The sequence below is a fragment of the Telmatherina bonti genome, assembly GCF_933228915.1.
Source record: "Telmatherina bonti genome assembly, chromosome: 17".
Taxonomy (NCBI): Eukaryota; Metazoa; Chordata; class Actinopteri; order Atheriniformes; family Telmatherinidae; genus Telmatherina; species Telmatherina bonti.
Window position 1 is genome coordinate 34,795,797 of NC_136615.1, and position 19,908 is coordinate 34,815,704.

Genomic DNA, 19,908 nt, shown 5'->3' on the forward strand with positions numbered 1-19,908 from the left:
ATTTCCGGTAGTCTGAACTGCGCACTCGACGTGCTTCTGATCAGTGTGTGTGTGTGTGTGTGTGTGTGTGTGTGTGTGTGTGTGTGTGTGTGAGTGTGTGTGTGTGTGACTGCAGGGTGAGTCAGGGCTCCGCGCGGTGTCGGCGCGCGGTCAGTCTGCAGGCATGTGACAGGCACGGAGACCCACGGACAGACCGAACACCAGCTGCGTCCACGCGCCACTTTCAGGTAAGTCAGCTGCTTTAACGTGGACGTGACGGCTGAACACGCCGACCAATCAGCTGCTCCAGGTTACTGCTTTCATTCATTGATTAGTTCAGTCTATCGATCCGAATCATTTCATCTAAAGACTGATCGATCTGCTGCTTTCATCTTCTGTCATCATGTCGGTTCAGGGATCAATAATCTGATGTGATCAGAAATAACCTCCATCATGTACAGTTTGTGTTCACTTTTCTGTTGCGTTCAGGTTCCATGCGTTGGTCCGTTCAGCTCACCATCACTCCCAGTAGCTCACCATCACTCCCAGTGATGGGACCATCACTCCCAGTAGCTCACCATCACTCCCAGTAGCTCACCATCACTCCCAGTGATGGGACCATCACTCCCAGTAGCTCACCATCAGTCCCAGTAGCTCACCATCACTCCCAGTGATGGGACCATCACTCCCAGTAGCTCACCATCAGTCCCAGTAGCTCACCATCAGTCCCAGTGATGGGACCATCACTCCCAGTAGCTCACCATCAGTCCCAGTGATGGGACCATCAGTCCCAGTAGCTCACCATCAGTCCCAGTGATGGGACCATCACTCCCAGTAGCTCACCATCAGTCCCAGTGATGGGACCATCAGTCCCAGTGATGGGACCATCAGTCCCAGTAGCTCACCATCAGTCCCAGTGATGGGACCATCACTCCCAGTAGCTCACCATCACTCCCAGTGATGGGACCATCACTCCCAGTAGCTCACCATCAGTCCCAGTGATGGGACCATCACTCCCAGTAGCTCACCATCAGTCCCAGTAGCTCACCATCAGTCCCAGTGATGGGACCATCACTCCCAGTAGCTCACCATCAGTCCCAGTAGCTCACCATCAGTCCCAGTGATGGGACCATCACTCCCAGTAGCTCACCATCAGTCCCAGTAGCTCACCATCAGTCCCAGTGATGGGACCATCACTCCCAGTAGCTCACCATCAGTCCCAGTGATGGGACCATCACTCCCAGTAGCTCACCATCAGTCCCAGTAGCTCACCATCAGTCCCAGTGATGGGACCATCAGTCCCAGTAGCTCACCATCAGTCCCAGTGATGGGACCATCACTCCCAGTAGCTCACCATCAGTCCCAGTGATGGGACCATCACTCCCAGTGATGGGACCATCACTCCCAGTAGCTCACCATCAGTCCCAGTGATGGGATCATCACTCCCAGTAGCTCACCATCAGTCCCAGTGATGGGACCATCACTCCCAGTGATGGGACCATCACTCCCAGTAGCTCACCATCAGTCCCAGTGATGGGACCATCACTCCCAGTAGCTCACCATCACTCCCAGTGATGGGACCATAACTCCCAGTAGCTCATCATCAGTCCCAGTAGCTCACCATCACTCCCAGTGATGGGACCATCAGTCCCAGTAGCTCACCATCAGTCCCAGTAGCTCACCTGTACCTGTCTCTATGTGAAGAAGACGTGCAGGAGGTCAGACAAACTGTCGTCCAGCTCAGCAAACAGCAGAAAACAGGCTTCATGGAGTGTTACAACATCCAGATCAATACTTTCTCCACGTCAGAGTTTGTGCTGATTTTTATTCATAATTTCTTAAAACTTTTTTTTTTATTACATCCGCTTATTCTAAATAACATACTTTTTTTATTTTAATTTTTTTTTAAATTTTATTTTATTTTATTTTATTTCATTTCATTTCATTTAGTTTGACATAATTTAATTCAATTTTATTTTATTTTATTTTAATATTTAATTTAATTTAATTTAATTTAATTTAGTTTAACATAATTTAATTTAATTTTGTATTATTTTATTTTAATATTTTTTTAATTTTATTTTATTTGTTTTGGGGGGGGTTCTGGCAGAACCTTGGTCTGAGGTATGAGCAGTAATATTTGCAGTGGTTTTATTTCAGGATTCTGGTGGTTTGCCTCGTGTTTGCTGGCTGGTCGTACTTCCTGTTTTATTTTGGAAGTTTAATCCGGTTCCGGTTCTCTTCCGGTTTCTTTGCTGATTGCATCACTTTGTTTTCAGACTCTTTGGCTTTAAGTTGACTGTTATTGGACCATTTTAGCCAATTTTTCCAGAAGAGTTTTGCTCTTAAACTTTCTTAAAGTGGTGAAACTGGTTTGTGCTCCAGCCGCAGCTCAGACCAGTAAAACCAGTCAGAACCCAGTGTGAGGTGTAAGCTGCATCCTTCAGAGCAGAAAGTAAATGTCTGGACTTGGACAGCATGCCAGTCTGTCTGGTTGTCTTCCAACAGGAAAACATGCATAATTAACCCCTTCATGCCCATTATGACCAGTTTGTGCCAAACCATTTTCAGCCTTTTTTTTTTTTTTTTTTTTTTTTTTTTAGTTTTATTTATTTTTCTTTATAATCTTTATTTTTCATTCTTTTATTTATATTGTTTAATGAATCAGTTTTATAATTAGTTGTATTTTATTGTCTTTTTTTTGTTATTTTTCCTGCATTTGTTTTCTTTTAACATCATTTGAGGCAACTTCGGGTGTGGAAAAGACCTCGCGCTCCACTTCCTTCAGGTGGGAAAGAATCTGTGAGGTGAAGACGAGGAAAAACCGCTTTATCCTGCCAGTCTGCAGGTTTTACTGAGACTCTGCTCAGGTCATGTGAGGCGGATGAGCTCAGTGCACGAGCACAACGTCAGCATTGTTGTGAATCACTGTCATCATCCTGGAGGAGTGAAGCTTTCCTGCTGCTGCTCAGCCGATGATTTTCTGTGGTTTGCAGTGAAACGTAGACAACCTGCTCTGGACGAGCTTTCCTGCAGACTTCCCATCATAGTGAAAGTAAACCAGCATCATGATGCTGAAGGTAAATGACCTCAAGCCCAGAGAATATTCCTGTTTTCAACCCTGGTTGTGGCAGCCGGCCGGCTGCATTTAGAGCAGAATGTTTCTGGTCTTCGTTGGGAGAGGAGAGTTCCTTCAGGGGAACTTTAGAGATCTTAGACTGGGTAGTTGCTGAATATCCATTACATTTCTGTCCTGGTCGCCTCTCCATCTCAGGGTCGCGTCAAACCTGGAGCCCGTTCCAGAAGTTAGCAGGCGAGACCCTGGACAGGTCGCCAGCCCACCGCAGAGAGACAAGCGACCACAGACACACTCCTACGGAGAATCTAGAGCAGCTGCATGTCTGTGGACATGAGGGAAGGGGGAGTAACATAAACACAGGGAGAACATGCAAACCCCACCCAGAAAGGCCACTGTTCGAATCCCCCCAGGAGGCTCGGGGTGTGGAGCCGACCACCACACCACTGCTGCTGGGTATACACCATGCAAACACAGATCTGCACATTCTGTTTGTTTGGTAGAGAAAACATCCCGTCAGTCGAAAGGAAAACACAGGATTCTCTGAGGAGAGAGTTTATAACCAGAAAAACATGAATCTAGCTTTGACTTCCAGCTGTCCTTCAGCTGAACAGCTGATGTCTGACACGTAAATAAAACTGGTGCTGCAGGAAAAACAGACAGAAGCTTCTACAGACCCCAGGCGACAGAAGGCAGGGACCTCATGGTTCCATGCAGGAACGTGTCCATCATTAAATCAACTCTTCCCAGAGCTGGAAGTCTGGCCAGATTCAGACTGAATTCCAGTTTATGAACATTTCTTTTCACTCTGTGCTACAAAGGTTCTCCTGCAGGAGGTGAAACATATCAGGTGGTAAGTCCTGCTTTACAGGCGCCACCATCACACCTCGCTTCTCTTTCTGCAAGCAAAGAATTCCCACCAGGATGATTTAAGCTGTTAGTTTGGAGGGAAAAAGGAAAACAAAGCAACAAACGCTGCAACACGCATGTTGTTTGACTTTGTTTTCCTTCCTGACATGATCCCACGTGGAAAGTCACATAATGAGGATCTTCATCTCTGTCCCGCTCCAGTTCTCCATCCTCTTCCTCCCCACATGGATTAGCTTCTCTGATTTGTTGCTACTTATTTCTGTCTCCATGCAGACATCTATAATAAAGATGCAGATCAGGTCAGACTCCATCGTTTTAACGACTCCTGGCCATGTGACCTTGCGCCCGGTCGAACTGGTCCACATGGTTCTCTGTAACGCAGAACGCATAATAAAAAAGATAAAAATCAAACCTTCGACACAAATCCTGCTTCATTTTCATCCAGCATCCAGTTTCAAACCACTTCTTCATGTTTCAGGGACCACAGCTTGCAGAGATGGAATCATGTCCTCCAGGGATCCCCGCTGTCCTGCAGGGTTTCCAGGTGTTCCTGCTGGAAACACACCTGACTCAGACTCAGACCAGTTCTGCACATGTCTGGTAAATACACAGGTGTGTTGCAGCAGGGACACTTAGAAACCCTGCAGGACAGCGGTCCTCGAGGACCCGGGTTGGGGATCCCTGGTGTACTCCATCTGCCGGTTACATGACATCATTTTTACAGCTTCTGTTTCCCTGAACTGCTGACTGCATAAAGTTTTTTTTAGATTTTTACTCAGCAGTGCTTCTGCCAGAAGCCGAACTTCCTTCTGTTGTCAGTCACTGAAGAACAGTCATCCAATCAGTCATCCAATCAGTCATCCAGTCAATCATCCAATCAGTCATCCAATCAGACATCCAATCAGTCATCCAATCAGTCATCCAATCAGTCATCCAATCAGACATCCAATCAGTCATCCAATCAGTCATCCAATCAGACATCCAATCAGTCATCCAATCAGTCATCCAATCAGTCATCCAATCAGACATCCAATCAGTCATCCAATCAATCATCCAATCAGTCATCCAATCAGACATCCAATCAGTCATCCAATCAATCATCCAATCAGACATCCAATCAGACATCCAATCAGTCATCCAATCAGTCATCCAATCAGTCATCCAATCAGACATCCAATCAGTCATCCAATCAGTCATCCAATCAGTCATCCAATCAGACATCCAATCAGACATCCAATCAGTCATCCAATCAGACATCCAATCAGTCATCCAATCAGTCATCCAATCAGTCATCCAATCAGACATCCAATCAGACATCCAATCAGTCATCTAATCAGTCATCCAATCAGACATCCAATCAGACATCCAATCAGACATCCAATCAGTCATCCAATCAGTCATCCAATCAGTCATCCAATCAGACATCCAATCAGACATCCAATCAGTCATCCAATCAGTCATCCAATCAGACATCTAATCAGTCATCCAATCAGTCATCCAATCAGACATCCAATCAGACATCCAATCAGTCATCCAATCAGTCATCCAATCAGACATCCAATCAGACATCCAATCAGTCATCCAATCAGACATCCAATCAGACATCCAATCAGTCATCCAATCAGACATCCAATCAGTCATCCAATCAGTCATCCAATCAGACATCCAATCAGACATCCAATCAGTCATCCAATCAGTCATCCAATCAGACATCCAATCAGTCATCCAATCAATCATCCAATCAGACATCCAATCAGACATCCAATCAGTCATCCAATCAATCATCCAATCAGACATCCAATCAGTCATCCAATCAGTCATCCAATCAGACATCCAATAAGACATCCAATCAGACATCCAATCAGACATCCAATCAGACATCCAATCAGTCATCCAATCAGACATCCAATCAGTCATCCAATCAGTCATCCAATCAGACATCCAATCAGTCATCCAATCAGTCATCCAATCAGACATCCAATCAGTCATCCAATCAGTCATCCAATCAGACATCCAATCAGTCATTCAATCAGACATCCAATCAGACATCCAATCAGTCATCCAATCAGACATCCAATCAGTCATCCAATCAGTCATCCAATCAGACATCCAATCAGACATCCAATCAGTCATCCAATCAGTCATCCAATCAGACATCCAATCAGTCATCCAATCAATCATCCAATCAGACATCCAATCAGACATCCAATCAGTCATCCAATCAATCATCCAATCAGTCATCCAATCAGACATCCAATCAGTCATCCAATCAGTCATCCAATCAGACATCCAATCAGTCATCCAATCAATCATCCAATCAGACATCCAATCAGACATCCAATCAGTCATCCAATCAATCATCCAATCAGACATCCAATCAGTCATCCAATCAGTCATCCAATCAGTCATCCAGCCTCCGTTTCAGCTGCAAAATAATGATGAATGAATAAAGTTTCAGCTTCTGGTTTACAAAACAACAAGTCAAACGGCTCCCGTCTACCTTCATTCCTTCATCCAGACCTACACTCCCTCTCCACAGCTACGTTCCACCAGTGAAAGACGCCTCGTGTTACCATGACAACGTGGGACTAAATCACCAGCCAGACTCTTTTCCTCTGTTGTTCCACGATGGTGGAATGATCTCCCAAACTCTGTCCGCTCTGCAGAGTCCCTGTCTACTTTTAAGAGCAAGCTGAAGACTCAGCTCTTCAAGGAGAACTTCAACACTTAGTTTAGTTGTATTTGTTGGAAAGTTGGAGAACTTTGCCCAGTTCTCAGCAACAAACATGATGGTATTAAATCTTTGTATTTTAACAAAGGTAATATGGTGGGATGGGGGGAAAAAAAGCCTGTAGCACTTCCTGTAAGGACTTGCGTCCAACTGGACTCCAGCAGTCCACCAGCACCTTCCTACGATTCCTCTTCTGTTTGATTTCATGCTTCACTCTCATATGGAGTCGGATTGGATGAAAGCGTCTGCTACGTGACTGTAGAATAGAAAAGAATAGAATAGAATAGAACATGCCGTCAGGTGGAACTAGGTGTGTGAGTGAGTGTTTTAATGGATTATCTACATGACTCATACACACAACAACCAGGCTGTTGTTCCAGACGTCCGTGTTGTAGCCATGTTGGAACATTTTCACATGACAGTTTCATGCATTGAGAATAAAAAGTCCAGTGATGACCAATCACCATCGTCCCTTCTAGAAATGACGTTTAACCAGTTTGGCTCGTCAGGGTTTATCTGAACAGCACAGATTAACAACAGGGAGCTTCACAACGCCCTACAGAGACATTAAAACATTACAAAATAAAATGCATCGTTTAAAATGAAAGATAGAAAATAAAAGACATTAAAAACATGATCATGTTTAAGAAACAGCTTAAAGGAAACAGCAGATGTGGACTTTTAAATAAGTGAAGTGCAGCAGAGAACAGGAGGGTCGTTAACTGGATGTTTCAGCTGATCTGAGGCTTGCTGGGAGTTTTTCCAGACATGTGGAACATAGAAGCTGAATGCAGATTCTCCAGGTCTGGTTCTGACTCTGGGAACTGATAAAAGATCGGATCCAGATGACCTGAGGGGTCTGATGGGTTCATACAGGGTTCCGGACCAATTAGAGCTTATATATAATAAGCTTATATTAGAATAATATCTCCCCATTCCCACCAGAGGTGGCGCTGCACTAGTATTTAGCAGAAGAGAGGACAAGACCGGCGTGAAGAAGAAAACTCTGTTTCCTCCTCCTGCCAGTTAAACATGGAGACCAAACTATGGCTGTTTTGGGTTTTTATTGTGTCTTATGCAAGTATACTGCAGAAATCCACTGCAACAATGGATGCAGTATGAACACCAGACGAGGCAGAGGACCCTTAACGCCATCGCTATGGATTTACCCACAATGCAATGCTACGCCACATGCAGGAAGGGACTTGTTTTGTAGTCCGCTTCCTGTATTTGGTTTGCTTGAAACGGGCCGAGACCTGCGTTTGTAGGCGGACCGAGTCGCTTCTTTGAACTGAATCAGAATTTGTTTGGTGCGTTCACATTTTCCCAAACGAAGCGACTTTCCCAGCAAATGGACCAGGATTCAGAAAATGTGTGAATTGGTGGAAGTTTAAACCAGTTTGATTAAACCCTGTTCTACCCAGTTTATCATCACTGTATTTATATACTAGAACGCCATTTAAATGAAAGTTGGTCCTCAGCATGGACATAGCAGATTGACAGTACGGAGGAAAATAGCTGCGAGTGACGAAGTCCCACTGGGAATCGTCCCTGAAATATCAGATCGTTTTCAGCTGTTTTTCTTCAGGCTTGTCTATAGAAAAGTTAAAACAACACAGGAGGATTCTGAAATGATGTGTTCTTTTTCCAAGAATAACACCTATGAGGAAATATCCTCCACCTGTCTGAGGTGATGTGTTAAAAATCCAGGAGTCTTAACGCCATCATCGGACAGACAGAACAGCACAAGGTTGGATCAAAGAGGAAGCTTGTCTTTCTTGGTCCAATTCAAAAGAGACGGAGAGAAGAGCTCAAAGGTTTGGATGGTGCCTGTTGCTATGGAAGCAGCCAATAGGGGTTAACGTTATGATGTCAGGACGATGGCACAGAGAGCACGCTGATTCATGAAGTATAACCATCAGACATAGTTCACTTAGAGATGTCTGCAGCCAAACAGGAGCTGCATTTGACATATTCATCCAGAAAAAGCTTTTGGAGAAAAATCTTAAAAACTATATTATCCTTGGAGTGTTGTGAATCGAGAATTTATAAAAGTGACTTAATTACATCTATTTAAATTAAGTGACCAGCTACTTAATTACACCGTATTAATTAAGTTATTTATTCGGTGAAAGAATGAAATATTCACTCAGTTTTCCAGAATGTAGCTTTAAATGACAAAAGTAGACAGAAAACCCAGAAAATAGACCACAAATCTGGATGTTGCAGCGGTTTTGCCAAAGAATATTAGATTTCATGAATTCGGTTCCTCCAGTCACCAAATACAGATTAGTTCTACCAAGTCCCAGAGTTCCAGTTCCACCAAGTCCCATGGTTCTTCCAGTTCCACCAAGTCCGATGGTTCTTCCAGTTCCACCAAGTCCCATGGTTCTTCCAGTTCCACCAGGTCCCACTGTTCTTCCAGTTCCACCAAGTCCCACAGTTCTTCCAGTTCCACCAAGTCCCATGGTTCTTCCAGTTCCACCAAGTCCCACAGTTCTTCCAGTTCCACCAAGTCCCACTGTTCTTCCAGTTCCACCAGGTCCCACAGTTCTTCCAGTTCCACCAAGTCCCATAGTTCTTCCAGTTCCACCAAGTCCCACAGTCCTTCCAGTTCCACCAAGTCCCATGGTTCTTCCAGTTCCACCAAGTCCCACAGTTCTTCCAGTTCCACCACGTCCCACAGTTCTTTCCAGTTCCACCAAGTCCCACAAAGTCTCACAGTTCTTCCAGTTCCACCAAGTCCCACAGTTCTTCCAGTTCCACCAAGTCCCATGGTTCTTCCAGTTCCACCAAGTCCCATGGTTCTTCCAGTTCCACCAAGTCCCACAGTTCTTCCAGTTCCACCAAGTCCCACAGTTCTTCCAGTTCTACCAAGTCCCACAGTTCTTCCAGTTCCACCAAGTCCCACAGTTTTTCCAGTTCCACCACGTCCCACAGTTCTTCCAGTTCCACCAAGTCCCACAGTTCTTCCAGTTCCACCAAGTCCCATTGTTCTTCCAGTTCCACCAAGTCCCATGGTTCTTCCAGTTCCACCAAGTCCCACAGTTCTTCCGGTTCACCCAAGTCCCATAGTTCTTCCAGTTCCACCAAGTCCCATAGTTCTTCCAGTTCCACCAAGTCCCATGGTTCTTCCAGTTCCACCAAGTCCCACAGTTCTTCCAGTTCCACCAAGTCCCATGGTTCTTCCAGTTCCACCAAGTCCCACAGTTCTTCCGGTTCCACCAAGTCCCATAGTTCTTCCAGTTCCACCAAGTCCCATAGTTCTTCCAGTTCCACCAAGTCCCATGGTTCTTCCAGTTCCACCAAGTCCCACAGTTCTTCCAGTTCCACCAAGTCCCATAGTTCTTCCAGTTCCACCAAGTCCCACGGTTCTTCCAGTTCCACCAAGTCCCATGGTTCTTCCAGTTCCACCAAGTCCCACTGTTCTTCCAGTTCCACCAAGTCCCACTGTTCTTCCAGTTCCACCACGTCCCACAGTTCTTCCGGTTCCACCAAGTCCCACAGTTCTTCCAGTTCCACCACGTCCCACAGTTCTTCCGGTTCCACCAAGTCCCATGGTTCTTCCAGTTCCACCAAGTCCCACAGTTCTTCCGGTTCCACCAAGTCCCATGGTTCTTCCAGTTCCACCAAGTCCCACTGTTCTTCCGGTTCCACCACGTCCCACAGTTCTTCCAGTTCCACCAAGTCCCATAGTTCTTCCGGTTCCACCAAGTCCCACAGTTCTTCCAGTTCCACCAAGTCCCATAGTTCTTCCGGTTCCACCAAGTCCCACAGTTCTTCCAGTTCCACCAAGTCCCACAGTTCTTCCAGTTCCGCCAAGTCCCACAGTTCTTCCGGTTCCACCAAGTCCCATAGTTCTTCCGGTCCCACCAAGTCCCACAGTTCTTCCGGTTCCACCAAGTCCCATGGTTCTTCCAGTTCCACCAGGTCCCACAGTTCTTCCAGTTCCACCAAGTCCCACAGTTCTTCCGGTTCCACCAAGTCCCATGGTTCTTCCAGTTCCACCAAGTCCCATGGTTCTTCCAGTTCCACCAAGTCCCACTGTTCTTCCAGTTCCACCAAGTCCCATGGTTCTTCCAGTTCCACCAAGTCCCACAGTTCTTCCAGTTCCACCACGTCCCACAGTTCTTCCAGTTCCACCAAGTCCCACTGTTCTTCCAGTTCCACCAAGTCCCATGGTTCTTCCAGTTCCACCAAGTCCCACTGTTCTTCCAGTTCCACCACGTCCCACAGTTCTTCCAGTTCCACCAAGTCCCACTGTTCTTCCAGTTCCACCAGGTCCCACAGTTCTTCCAGTTCCACCAAGTCCCATGGTTCTTCCAGTTCCACCAAGTCCCACTGTTCTTCCAGTTCCACCAAGTCCCACAGTTCTTCCAGTTCCACCAAGTCCCACTGTTCTTCCAGTTCCACCAGGTCCCACAGTTCTTCCAGTTCCACCAAGTCCCATAGTTCTTCCAGTTCCACCAAGTCCCACAGTCCTTCCAGTTCCACCAAGTCCCATGGTTCTTCCAGTTCCACCAAGTCCCACAGTTCTTCCAGTTCCACCACGTCCCACAGTTCTTTCCATTTCCACCAAGTCCCACAAAGTCTCACAGTTCTTCCAGTTCCACCAAGTCCCACAGTTCTTCCAGTTCCACCAAGTCCCATGGTTCTTCCAGTTCCACCAAGTCCCATGGTTCTTCCAGTTCCACCAAGTCCCACAGTTCTTCCAGTTCCACCAAGTCCCACAGTTCTTCCAGTTCTACCAAGTCCCACAGTTCTTCCAGTTCCACCAAGTCCCACAGTTTTTCCAGTTCCACCACGTCCCACAGTTCTTCCAGTTCCACCAAGTCCCACAGTTCTTCCAGTTCCACCAAGTCCCACAGTTCTTCCGGTTCCACCAAGTCCCACAGTTCTTCCAGTTCCACCAAGTCCCATAGTTCTTCCAGTTCCACCAAGTCCCACGGTTCTTCCAGTTCCACCAAGTCCCATGGTTCTTCCAGTTCCACCAAGTCCCACTGTTCTTCCAGTTCCACCAAGTCCCACTGTTCTTCCAGTTCCACCAAGTCCCACAGTTCTTCCAGTTCCACCAGGTCCCACAGTTCTTCCAGTTCCACCAAGTCCCACTGTTCTTCCGGTTCCACCACGTCCCACAGTTCTTCCGGTTCCACCAAGTCCCACAGTTCTTCCAGTTCCACCACGTCCCACAGTTCTTCCGGTTCCACCAAGTCCCATGGTTCTTCCAGTTCCACCAAGTCCCACAGTTCTTCCAGTTCCACCAAGTCCCACGGTTCTTCCAGTTCCACCAAGTCCCATGGTTCTTCCAGTTCCACCAAGTCCCACTGTTCTTCCGGTTCCACCACGTCCCACAGTTCTTCCGGTTCCACCAAGTCCCACAGTTCTTCCAGTTCCACCACGTCCCACAGTTCTTCCGGTTCCACCAAGTCCCATGGTTCTTCCAGTTCCACCACGTCCCACAGTTCTTCCAGTTCCACCAAGTCCCACTGTTCTTCCAGTTCCACCAGGTCCCACAGTTCTTCCAGTTCCACCAAGTCCCATGGTTCTTCCAGTTCCACCAAGTCCCACTGTTCTTCCAGTTCCACCAAGTCCCACAGTTCTTCCAGTTCCACCAAGTCCCACTGTTCTTCCAGTTCCACCAGGTCCCACAGTTCTTCCAGTTCCACCAAGTCCCATAGTTCTTCCAGTTCCACCAAGTCCCACAGTCCTTCCAGTTCCACCAAGTCCCATGGTTCTTCCAGTTCCACCAAGTCCCACAGTTCTTCCAGTTCCACCACGTCCCACAGTTCTTTCCAGTTCCACCAAGTCCCACAAAGTCTCACAGTTCTTCCAGTTCTACCAAGTCCCACAGTTCTTCCAGTTCCACCAAGTCCCACAGTTTTTCCAGTTCCACCACGTCCCACAGTTCTTCCAGTTCCACCAAGTCCCACAGTTCTTCCAGTTCCACCAAGTCCCACAGTTCTTCCAGTTCCACCAAGTCCCATGGTTCTTCCAGTTCCACCAAGTCCCACAGTTCTTCCGGTTCCACCAAGTCCCATGGTTCTTCCAGTTCCACCAAGTCCCATGGTTCTTCCAGTTCCACCAAGTCCCACAGTTCTTCCAGTTCCACCAAGTCCCACAGTTCTTCCGGTTCCACCAAGTCCCACAGTTCTTCCAGTTCCACCAAGTCCCATAGTTCTTCCAGTTCCACCAAGTCCCACGGTTCTTCCAGTTCCACCAAGTCCCATGGTTCTTCCAGTTCCACCAAGTCCCACTGTTCTTCCAGTTCCACCAAGTCCCACTGTTCTTCCAGTTCCACCAAGTCCCACAGTTCTTCCAGTTCCACCAGGTCCCACAGTTCTTCCAGTTCCACCAAGTCCCACTGTTCTTCCGGTTCCACCACGTCCCACAGTTCTTCCGGTTCCACCAAGTCCCACAGTTCTTCCAGTTCCACCACGTCCCACAGTTCTTCCGGTTCCACCAAGTCCCATGGTTCTTCCAGTTCCACCAAGTCCCACAGTTCTTCCAGTTCCACCAAGTCCCACGGTTCTTCCAGTTCCACCAAGTCCCATGGTTCTTCCAGTTCCACCAAGTCCCACTGTTCTTCCGGTTCCACCACGTCCCACAGTTCTTCCGGTTCCACCAAGTCCCACAGTTCTTCCAGTTCCACCACGTCCCACAGTTCTTCCGGTTCCACCAAGTCCCATGGTTCTTCCAGTTCCACCACGTCCCACAGTTCTTCCAGTTCCACCAAGTCCCACTGTTCTTCCAGTTCCACCAGGTCCCACAGTTCTTCCAGTTCCACCAAGTCCCATGGTTCTTCCAGTTCCACCAAGTCCCACTGTTCTTCCAGTTCCACCAAGTCCCACAGTTCTTCCAGTTCCACCAAGTCCCACTGTTCTTCCAGTTCCACCAGGTCCCACAGTTCTTCCAGTTCCACCAAGTCCCATAGTTCTTCCAGTTCCACCAAGTCCCACAGTCCTTCCAGTTCCACCAAGTCCCATGGTTCTTCCAGTTCCACCAAGTCCCACAGTTCTTCCAGTTCCACCACGTCCCACAGTTCTTTCCAGTTCCACCAAGTCCCACAAAGTCTCACAGTTCTTCCAGTTCCACCAAGTCCCACAGTTCTTCCAGTTCCACCAAGTCCCACAGTTCTTCCAGTTCCACCACGTCCCACAGTTTTTCCGGTTCCACCAAGTCCCATGGTTCTTCCAGTTCCACCAAGTCCCACAGTTCTTCCGGTTCCACCAAGTCCCACAGTTTTTCCAGTTCCACCAAGTCCCACAGTTCTTCCAGTTCCACCAAGTCCCATAGTTCTTCCGGTTCCACCAAGTCCCACAGTTCTTCCAGTTCCACCAAGTCCCATAGTTCTTCCGGTTCCACCAAGTCCCACAGTTCTTCCAGTTCCACCAAGTCCCACAGTTCTTCCAGTTCCACCAAGTCCCACAGTTCTTCCGGTTCCACCAAGTCCCATAGTTCTTCCGGTCCCACCAAGTCCCACAGTTCTTCCGGTTCCACCAAGTCCCATAGTTCTTCCGGTCCCACCAAGTCCCACAGTTCTTCCGGTTCCACCAAGTCCCATAGTTCTTCCGGTCCCACCAAGTCCCACAGTTCTTCCGGTTCCACCAAGTCCCATAGTTCTTCCGGTCCCACCAAGTCCCACAGTTCTTCCGGTTCCACCAAGTCCCATAGTTCTTCCGGTCCCACCAAGTCCCACAGTTCTTCCGGTTCCACCAAGTCCCACAGTTCTTCCGGTTCCACCAAGTCCCATGGTTCTTCCAGTTCCACCAATACGTCATCTCAGGGCACTCACATGTGGAAACCCTTTTCTTTGAGCAAAGAGAAACATCTCAACATCAGCAGGAGGAGAAAGCGGCAACGCCAGATAACACTGGGCACTAACCAGGCTGGGATCCGGTTCTGCCTTCTGAAGCCAGCCTGGGATCCGGTTCTTCTTCCTGAAGCCAGACTGGGATCCGGTTCTGCTTCCTGAAGCCAGCCTGGGATCCGGTTCTGCCTTCTGAAGCCAGCCTGGGATCCGGTTCTTCTTCCTGAAGCCAGACTGGGATCCGGTTCTGCTTCCTGAAGCCAGCCTGGGATCCGGTTCTGCTTCCTGAAGCCAGCCTGGGATCCGGTTCCATAGTGAGGGTCTGATAACTGAAGGTTCTGCTTGCTGAAACATTGACTATCTGCACGTGAGCTGATCTGTAAAACCGGAGACTCTACATAAAAGATCCAATCAGATCTAACTAATCACATGTCTGGTTGGCAAAGCGGGGTCCAGTTTGTTGTTTATTTGTTATGGTTTTAACAAACAACAGAAAAAAAGCTCCAACATCTGGAACATCAACTCTGTCCACACCAATAGAACCCCCCCCCCCCCCCCCATCTATGTGGGTTCAGCGCAGCTTAATGGGACATTTTTGTCCTAAAAAGTGAGGACAGCAAGGAGTGAGACACCACTCTGCCATTTAAAGGGTTGACATTGTTGGATCTAAAAACCAAACATAAGTGACAAAGAACAGACGGAGTCAGAGTTCAACAGAAGACAACTGAAGAAAACTCTGAGCGTCTTCAAGTTTCCTCCCCGTGATTCACTCTGCAAGTTGCACAACAACACACCCAAAGGCTTTTCACTGGTTAAGCATCACTGTGTGATCGTACAGTGTTGGTTATCAGAAATCACAGCAGCAGGGAGGAACTAGGTCACACCCAGACACGCATGAAAAGCCGGTCATTGTAGAAACACAGTAAGTATCAGAGGGTGGAGGTCTGTGGGTGGTGCCTGACACTGGCTGACCTCCAGAGCAACAACCCTTCGGTAGAAATACAGCATAATCAGCACTAAGCACATTTCCTTCACAGCCAAATGACAACATGTGTTTGCAGTGATAAACAGACTTCTTTTAATTTCTTTGAATTATTTGATGGTTTAGAGCAGGACTGGAATTTTACAAGAAATTAATGCTGAAAAAAAAAACCAGAAAAAAATGAAAATGTCGTTTTAAGTCCGTTCTCTGGAAGTGGACACGTCTGTCCGTGTGATAAACCAAGCTGAGGCCTCAAAAGTCAGAATTTACTTTAGAAGTAAAGACAACTTAACTGATAAATATGGAAAATATAGAAATATTCTTCTTTTGGGGGGGCATCACATCAGCTTTAGTTTGTACCAGCTTTAATTCCTCCAGTCCTGCTTCTCTGCTGACTTTTGTCTTTTAAAGCGAACTCTCAGGGTAAAAAACCGTCCAACAATCAGCTTCCATGAAACATTCCCACCTGATTAAAACCTCTGAACCTGTAAGATTTCCCTTCCTCTTTCTGTTCCAGTGAGGAGATGGTATATTCAGAGTACTATGCCGCTAACTGCAACATAACCCACAGAGCTTTTATCCCATTGTGCTGGTCTCCATGGCAACCCTGTTAAAGACTCCACTGCTGTGTCGGGTGTTTGTCACCAGCCTCTCTGGCCTCCACTTACTCTTTGATTTCTTTTTGTTGGAGCTTTGAAACCCTCGTGTCCATTCAGACCGCAGCAGTCACATGTTTCAGAGTCGCACGTGTGTTTTCTGTTGTTCTGCGTCCCAGATGGCGACGGCGGCAGCTGCAGGAGCTCCAGGGATGCCTGCTCTTCGTCAGCGCTCGGTGAAGAGGAGGAGGTGGGGAGGCTTGAGGCAGCAGTGGAAACTTCTGGGCTTGTTTGAGATCGACGAGCAGCATGAGTTCTACAGTCTGACGTGTATGATGAAGGAAGGGTTGGCTGCAGCCATCCAGAGCACCATTGACACCCCAGTTCCAGTGAGTAGGGACCAGCACCACTCCAGTCACATGTTATAAAGCCAAACAGCAGCTAACTGGGAGGAGTTAGGTTAGTTTATAAGCAGAATACTCTACAGGTGTTGTATCAGATGTGATGACGATGTGATGAAGAGTGAAGTTTACAGATTATTGAGTTATAACCGGTTATGGGACTGCAGGTCAGGGTCAGATATCTGTGATGGGGGGGAAGAACAGCTGCTGTGGAGCTGACCGTACCGACACACAGCCGGAGGTTTAGAAGCTCTTTTATTAAACTTTACCACGACAGAGAAGAAGAGAGTTAAACTGCTGGAAGTCACGCTCACATCTGTGGATTTGCTGTCAAACTCCAATGGGAAATATTTTATTAGAAAAGTATGATTGAACAATATCTTAACAAATATAGATCTGCTATTTTGCATCACCAGGTAATAATTAGTTGATTTATATTGAACCATGGTGCACGCCTTGTTGATGATAAAACAACTGGAAAATGACAATAACATTTTAATACCCACATACAGGACTAACGGCCAGAAAATTCATTTTTTAAATGTGGTAATTGTTTAACGTTTTAATCAAATAAAAATAACAAAACAAAACAGACAGATTTTGCATATACTATTAACTATGTTGTGATTGTCAGTTATTACAGCACTGAAGGTGCCAGGGGCAAAAGTCAAGAGTCAGCTTACAGTAAAACTAACAGGGTTTGGAGCTGAACATAAACCTCATATAAGACGTTAAAACTGAGACTTGTCCCCGTTTCATGGGAAATATGAGCTCGCTTTAGATCTGATGGCAGAAACACATCAGTAAAAAGCAGGAATAGGAGAAACAAAAAGCTGGAAAAGTAATTAGTACAAATCAAAAACAATTAGAGAAGAATCTGACAAGTAATTATTAGGTACGGTGGCAACGGGTCATTAAAAAAAACTGGATATAAAAGGAGCATTTCAGAGAGGCAGAGTCTCTCAGATGGAAAGATGCACAGACCTTCATCAGTCTGACACAAACTGGGTCTGAAACTGGAACAATTTCAGAAAAAAGATCTTGAAATGATCACAGGATCACACTATCTCAGTGTTTAATAACTCAAAAGATTCAGAAGGAATCTCTGTATGCATGGGACTGGATGCTGGAGACTTTGATGATCTGCAACTGTGCTTTGTGAATCACTGATGGTATTTGTGAAGAATTTTCCGACATCAACCTGTTTACAGATTATTCTCTGCATATTATTAAAATGAAACAGTCATATTTCAATGCCATCATCAATGCCAACAGCTGGCAGCAGCTCCAGATTGTCTGGTTTTTACATCTGTGTGATGTGATGATGTTGTGTGATCCCATCATGCATCATCAGATGTCTGAAGGATGACATCTCTGTGTATTATTTAAACGATGAGAATCTGCGATGAACAGAAGGATGGTTGGAGAGTTGGTCCGTTGCCTCTTCTCTCAATAACCAGCTGCTCAAATTTAGCAGAATTGAAGCAGATGTTTGTCAGACAAACTGGTTTGTAAATAACTTCCAGTTTGAACATGAGTAGGAGGACGGAGACAGCATGATGGTGGCATCTTTACCGCAGCATAAACCAGTTGAAACTCTCTCCCAGTTTGATGTTAATGGGCCGTAAAACCAGAGATATGATGGTCGAATTTCCATCCATCCGTTTTCTTCACCGCTCAGTCAGATTCAGGGTCGCAGGAAGCTGGAGTCGTTCCCAGTCACTGGGCGAGAGGCCGGTACACCTGGACAGGTTGCCGGTTCATCACAGGACCAACACAGAGACAAGCAACCACTCACACACACACGCACACACACTCCTAGGGAGAATTTCTATGACCCACTGAACCTAACATGCATGTGTTGGTACGGCGGAGAGAAGCAAACACGGGGAGAACATGCTAACATGTCACTGGGACGGACAGCTGATGCTTTTCTCTTCATATAAATTTCTCATTTTTGTCATTTTACTAAAAGAAAAGAAGTATTTTTGTGTATTTTTGTTTTGTAAATACTTTTTTCACTTGAGATTATTATTGTTATGATTTTTGTACATAAGAGCTAAAAAAGCAACTGAAACTGGTGTGAAAATGTTTTTATGTAGTTCATCAGTAAGAAGAGGGGATGCTACACGTTAAACACGCTTAACATACATGTTGCATTTTATTCTCCATGAAATGGTAAAAAGTTTCAGTTTTTTGTTGTTTTTTTATGTTGTTGGGGAGAAAAGATCGAAGGTTGATGAGATTTATAAACACTTATATTGTGTTTTTAATCACATTTACACACATCATGTACATGCAGTGTGTAAAAAGGCTCGTTAGAAACCCCGATAAAGAGGAAACGTCATGCACATAAACAGCATAAGCTGCATCGTTTCACCATGTTTACATTGTGATAAATACAAACATTAATCATCTGCATCCCCAGTGAGACACACAACCGTTACTGTTTACCCTGCAGACGCACAAACACAGAGTCTGATGTCGTCGAGCTCGTCCCTCTGCAACACAACAAGCACAGAGCGTGCAACATGGACCCCAGGAGGACCGGGGGTTTTCTGAGGGGGGGTCAGTAGGCTGGAAACATCCTGGTGTTGCAGTAGCAGGTCTGGTCCAGACCACCGGAGCAAATGACAGATGTGTCCCCACGGTGCAGGAGGAGCCACTAAATCTGCCGTGTTAGACAGAAATCTTCACATCACTGCGTGTGATGATCCCGATCACGGCGTGAGGGAAGAATATTTAACGCACGTAGAAAGAAATGACAGCAGCACAGTGTTTTATTTTTTAACGTGTGTGTGGATCCAGCGGTCAGGACGCTGCTGCATCAGCCTGCTGAGTGAGCAGAGTGTATTTCAGTGGGATTAGGGTGAAGCAGTGTGTGTGTGTGTGTGTGTGTGTGTGTGTGTGTGTGTGTGTGTGGGAGGGGGGGGGCTGAATTCCTCTGTGAACTGTACACCAAAACACAGCCCACACCCCACATGATGGAGGGAAGACGAGCTTCAGAGTCCCGCAGCTGATTTAGTTGTTTGACCAGAGTTCTGAGACATTCAGAGCAGCTTCGTCCAACGTCTGACAGTTTCTCCAGAGATGGAAGCTAAGGTCACCTGGTGTGGGAAAGACCTGCATCGGGACTGTAGGGTCGATCCCGGGACGATGTCTGCTGTGTTTGTTGTTGTAAATCTGGTTTTTATCACATTGTAAACCAGAAAGAACCAGCTTGAGACCTTCAGGTTGGTGCATGTGGACAGAAAGGTCTAAAAAAGTGTGTTTTCTCTCTGAGTTGCATGTTTGACAACTTCAGAGGTAAAAAAGTAAACAACATAATGTCATATTTGTGTTTTGGGGGGGTGTTTATGCAGGTTATTGCCACAGTCAGCGGGTTTCAGTTCAGACTCTCTTCCTGTGTTGTTGGTCTTATTTCCTGTTTTATTTTGTAGGTTTATTGCTGTTCTTCTCACTTCCT

The 19,908-nt window shown here is 46.4% G+C and overlaps 1 protein-coding gene across 1 annotated transcript in view; it reads left to right on the forward strand.

Moving 5' to 3' along the window:
- Positions 1-115: 115 nt before the first annotated feature.
- Positions 116-19,908, forward strand: part of pip5kl1 (phosphatidylinositol-4-phosphate 5-kinase-like 1) — a 30,960-nt gene continuing 11,167 nt past the window's right edge. The window contains exons 1-2 of the mRNA XM_079256187.1: positions 116-227; positions 16,221-16,430. Coding sequence (XP_079112313.1) covers positions 16,221-16,430 — 210 coding nt within the window. The 5' untranslated portion in view covers positions 116-227. The remainder of the gene's footprint in view (positions 228-16,220; positions 16,431-19,908) is intronic.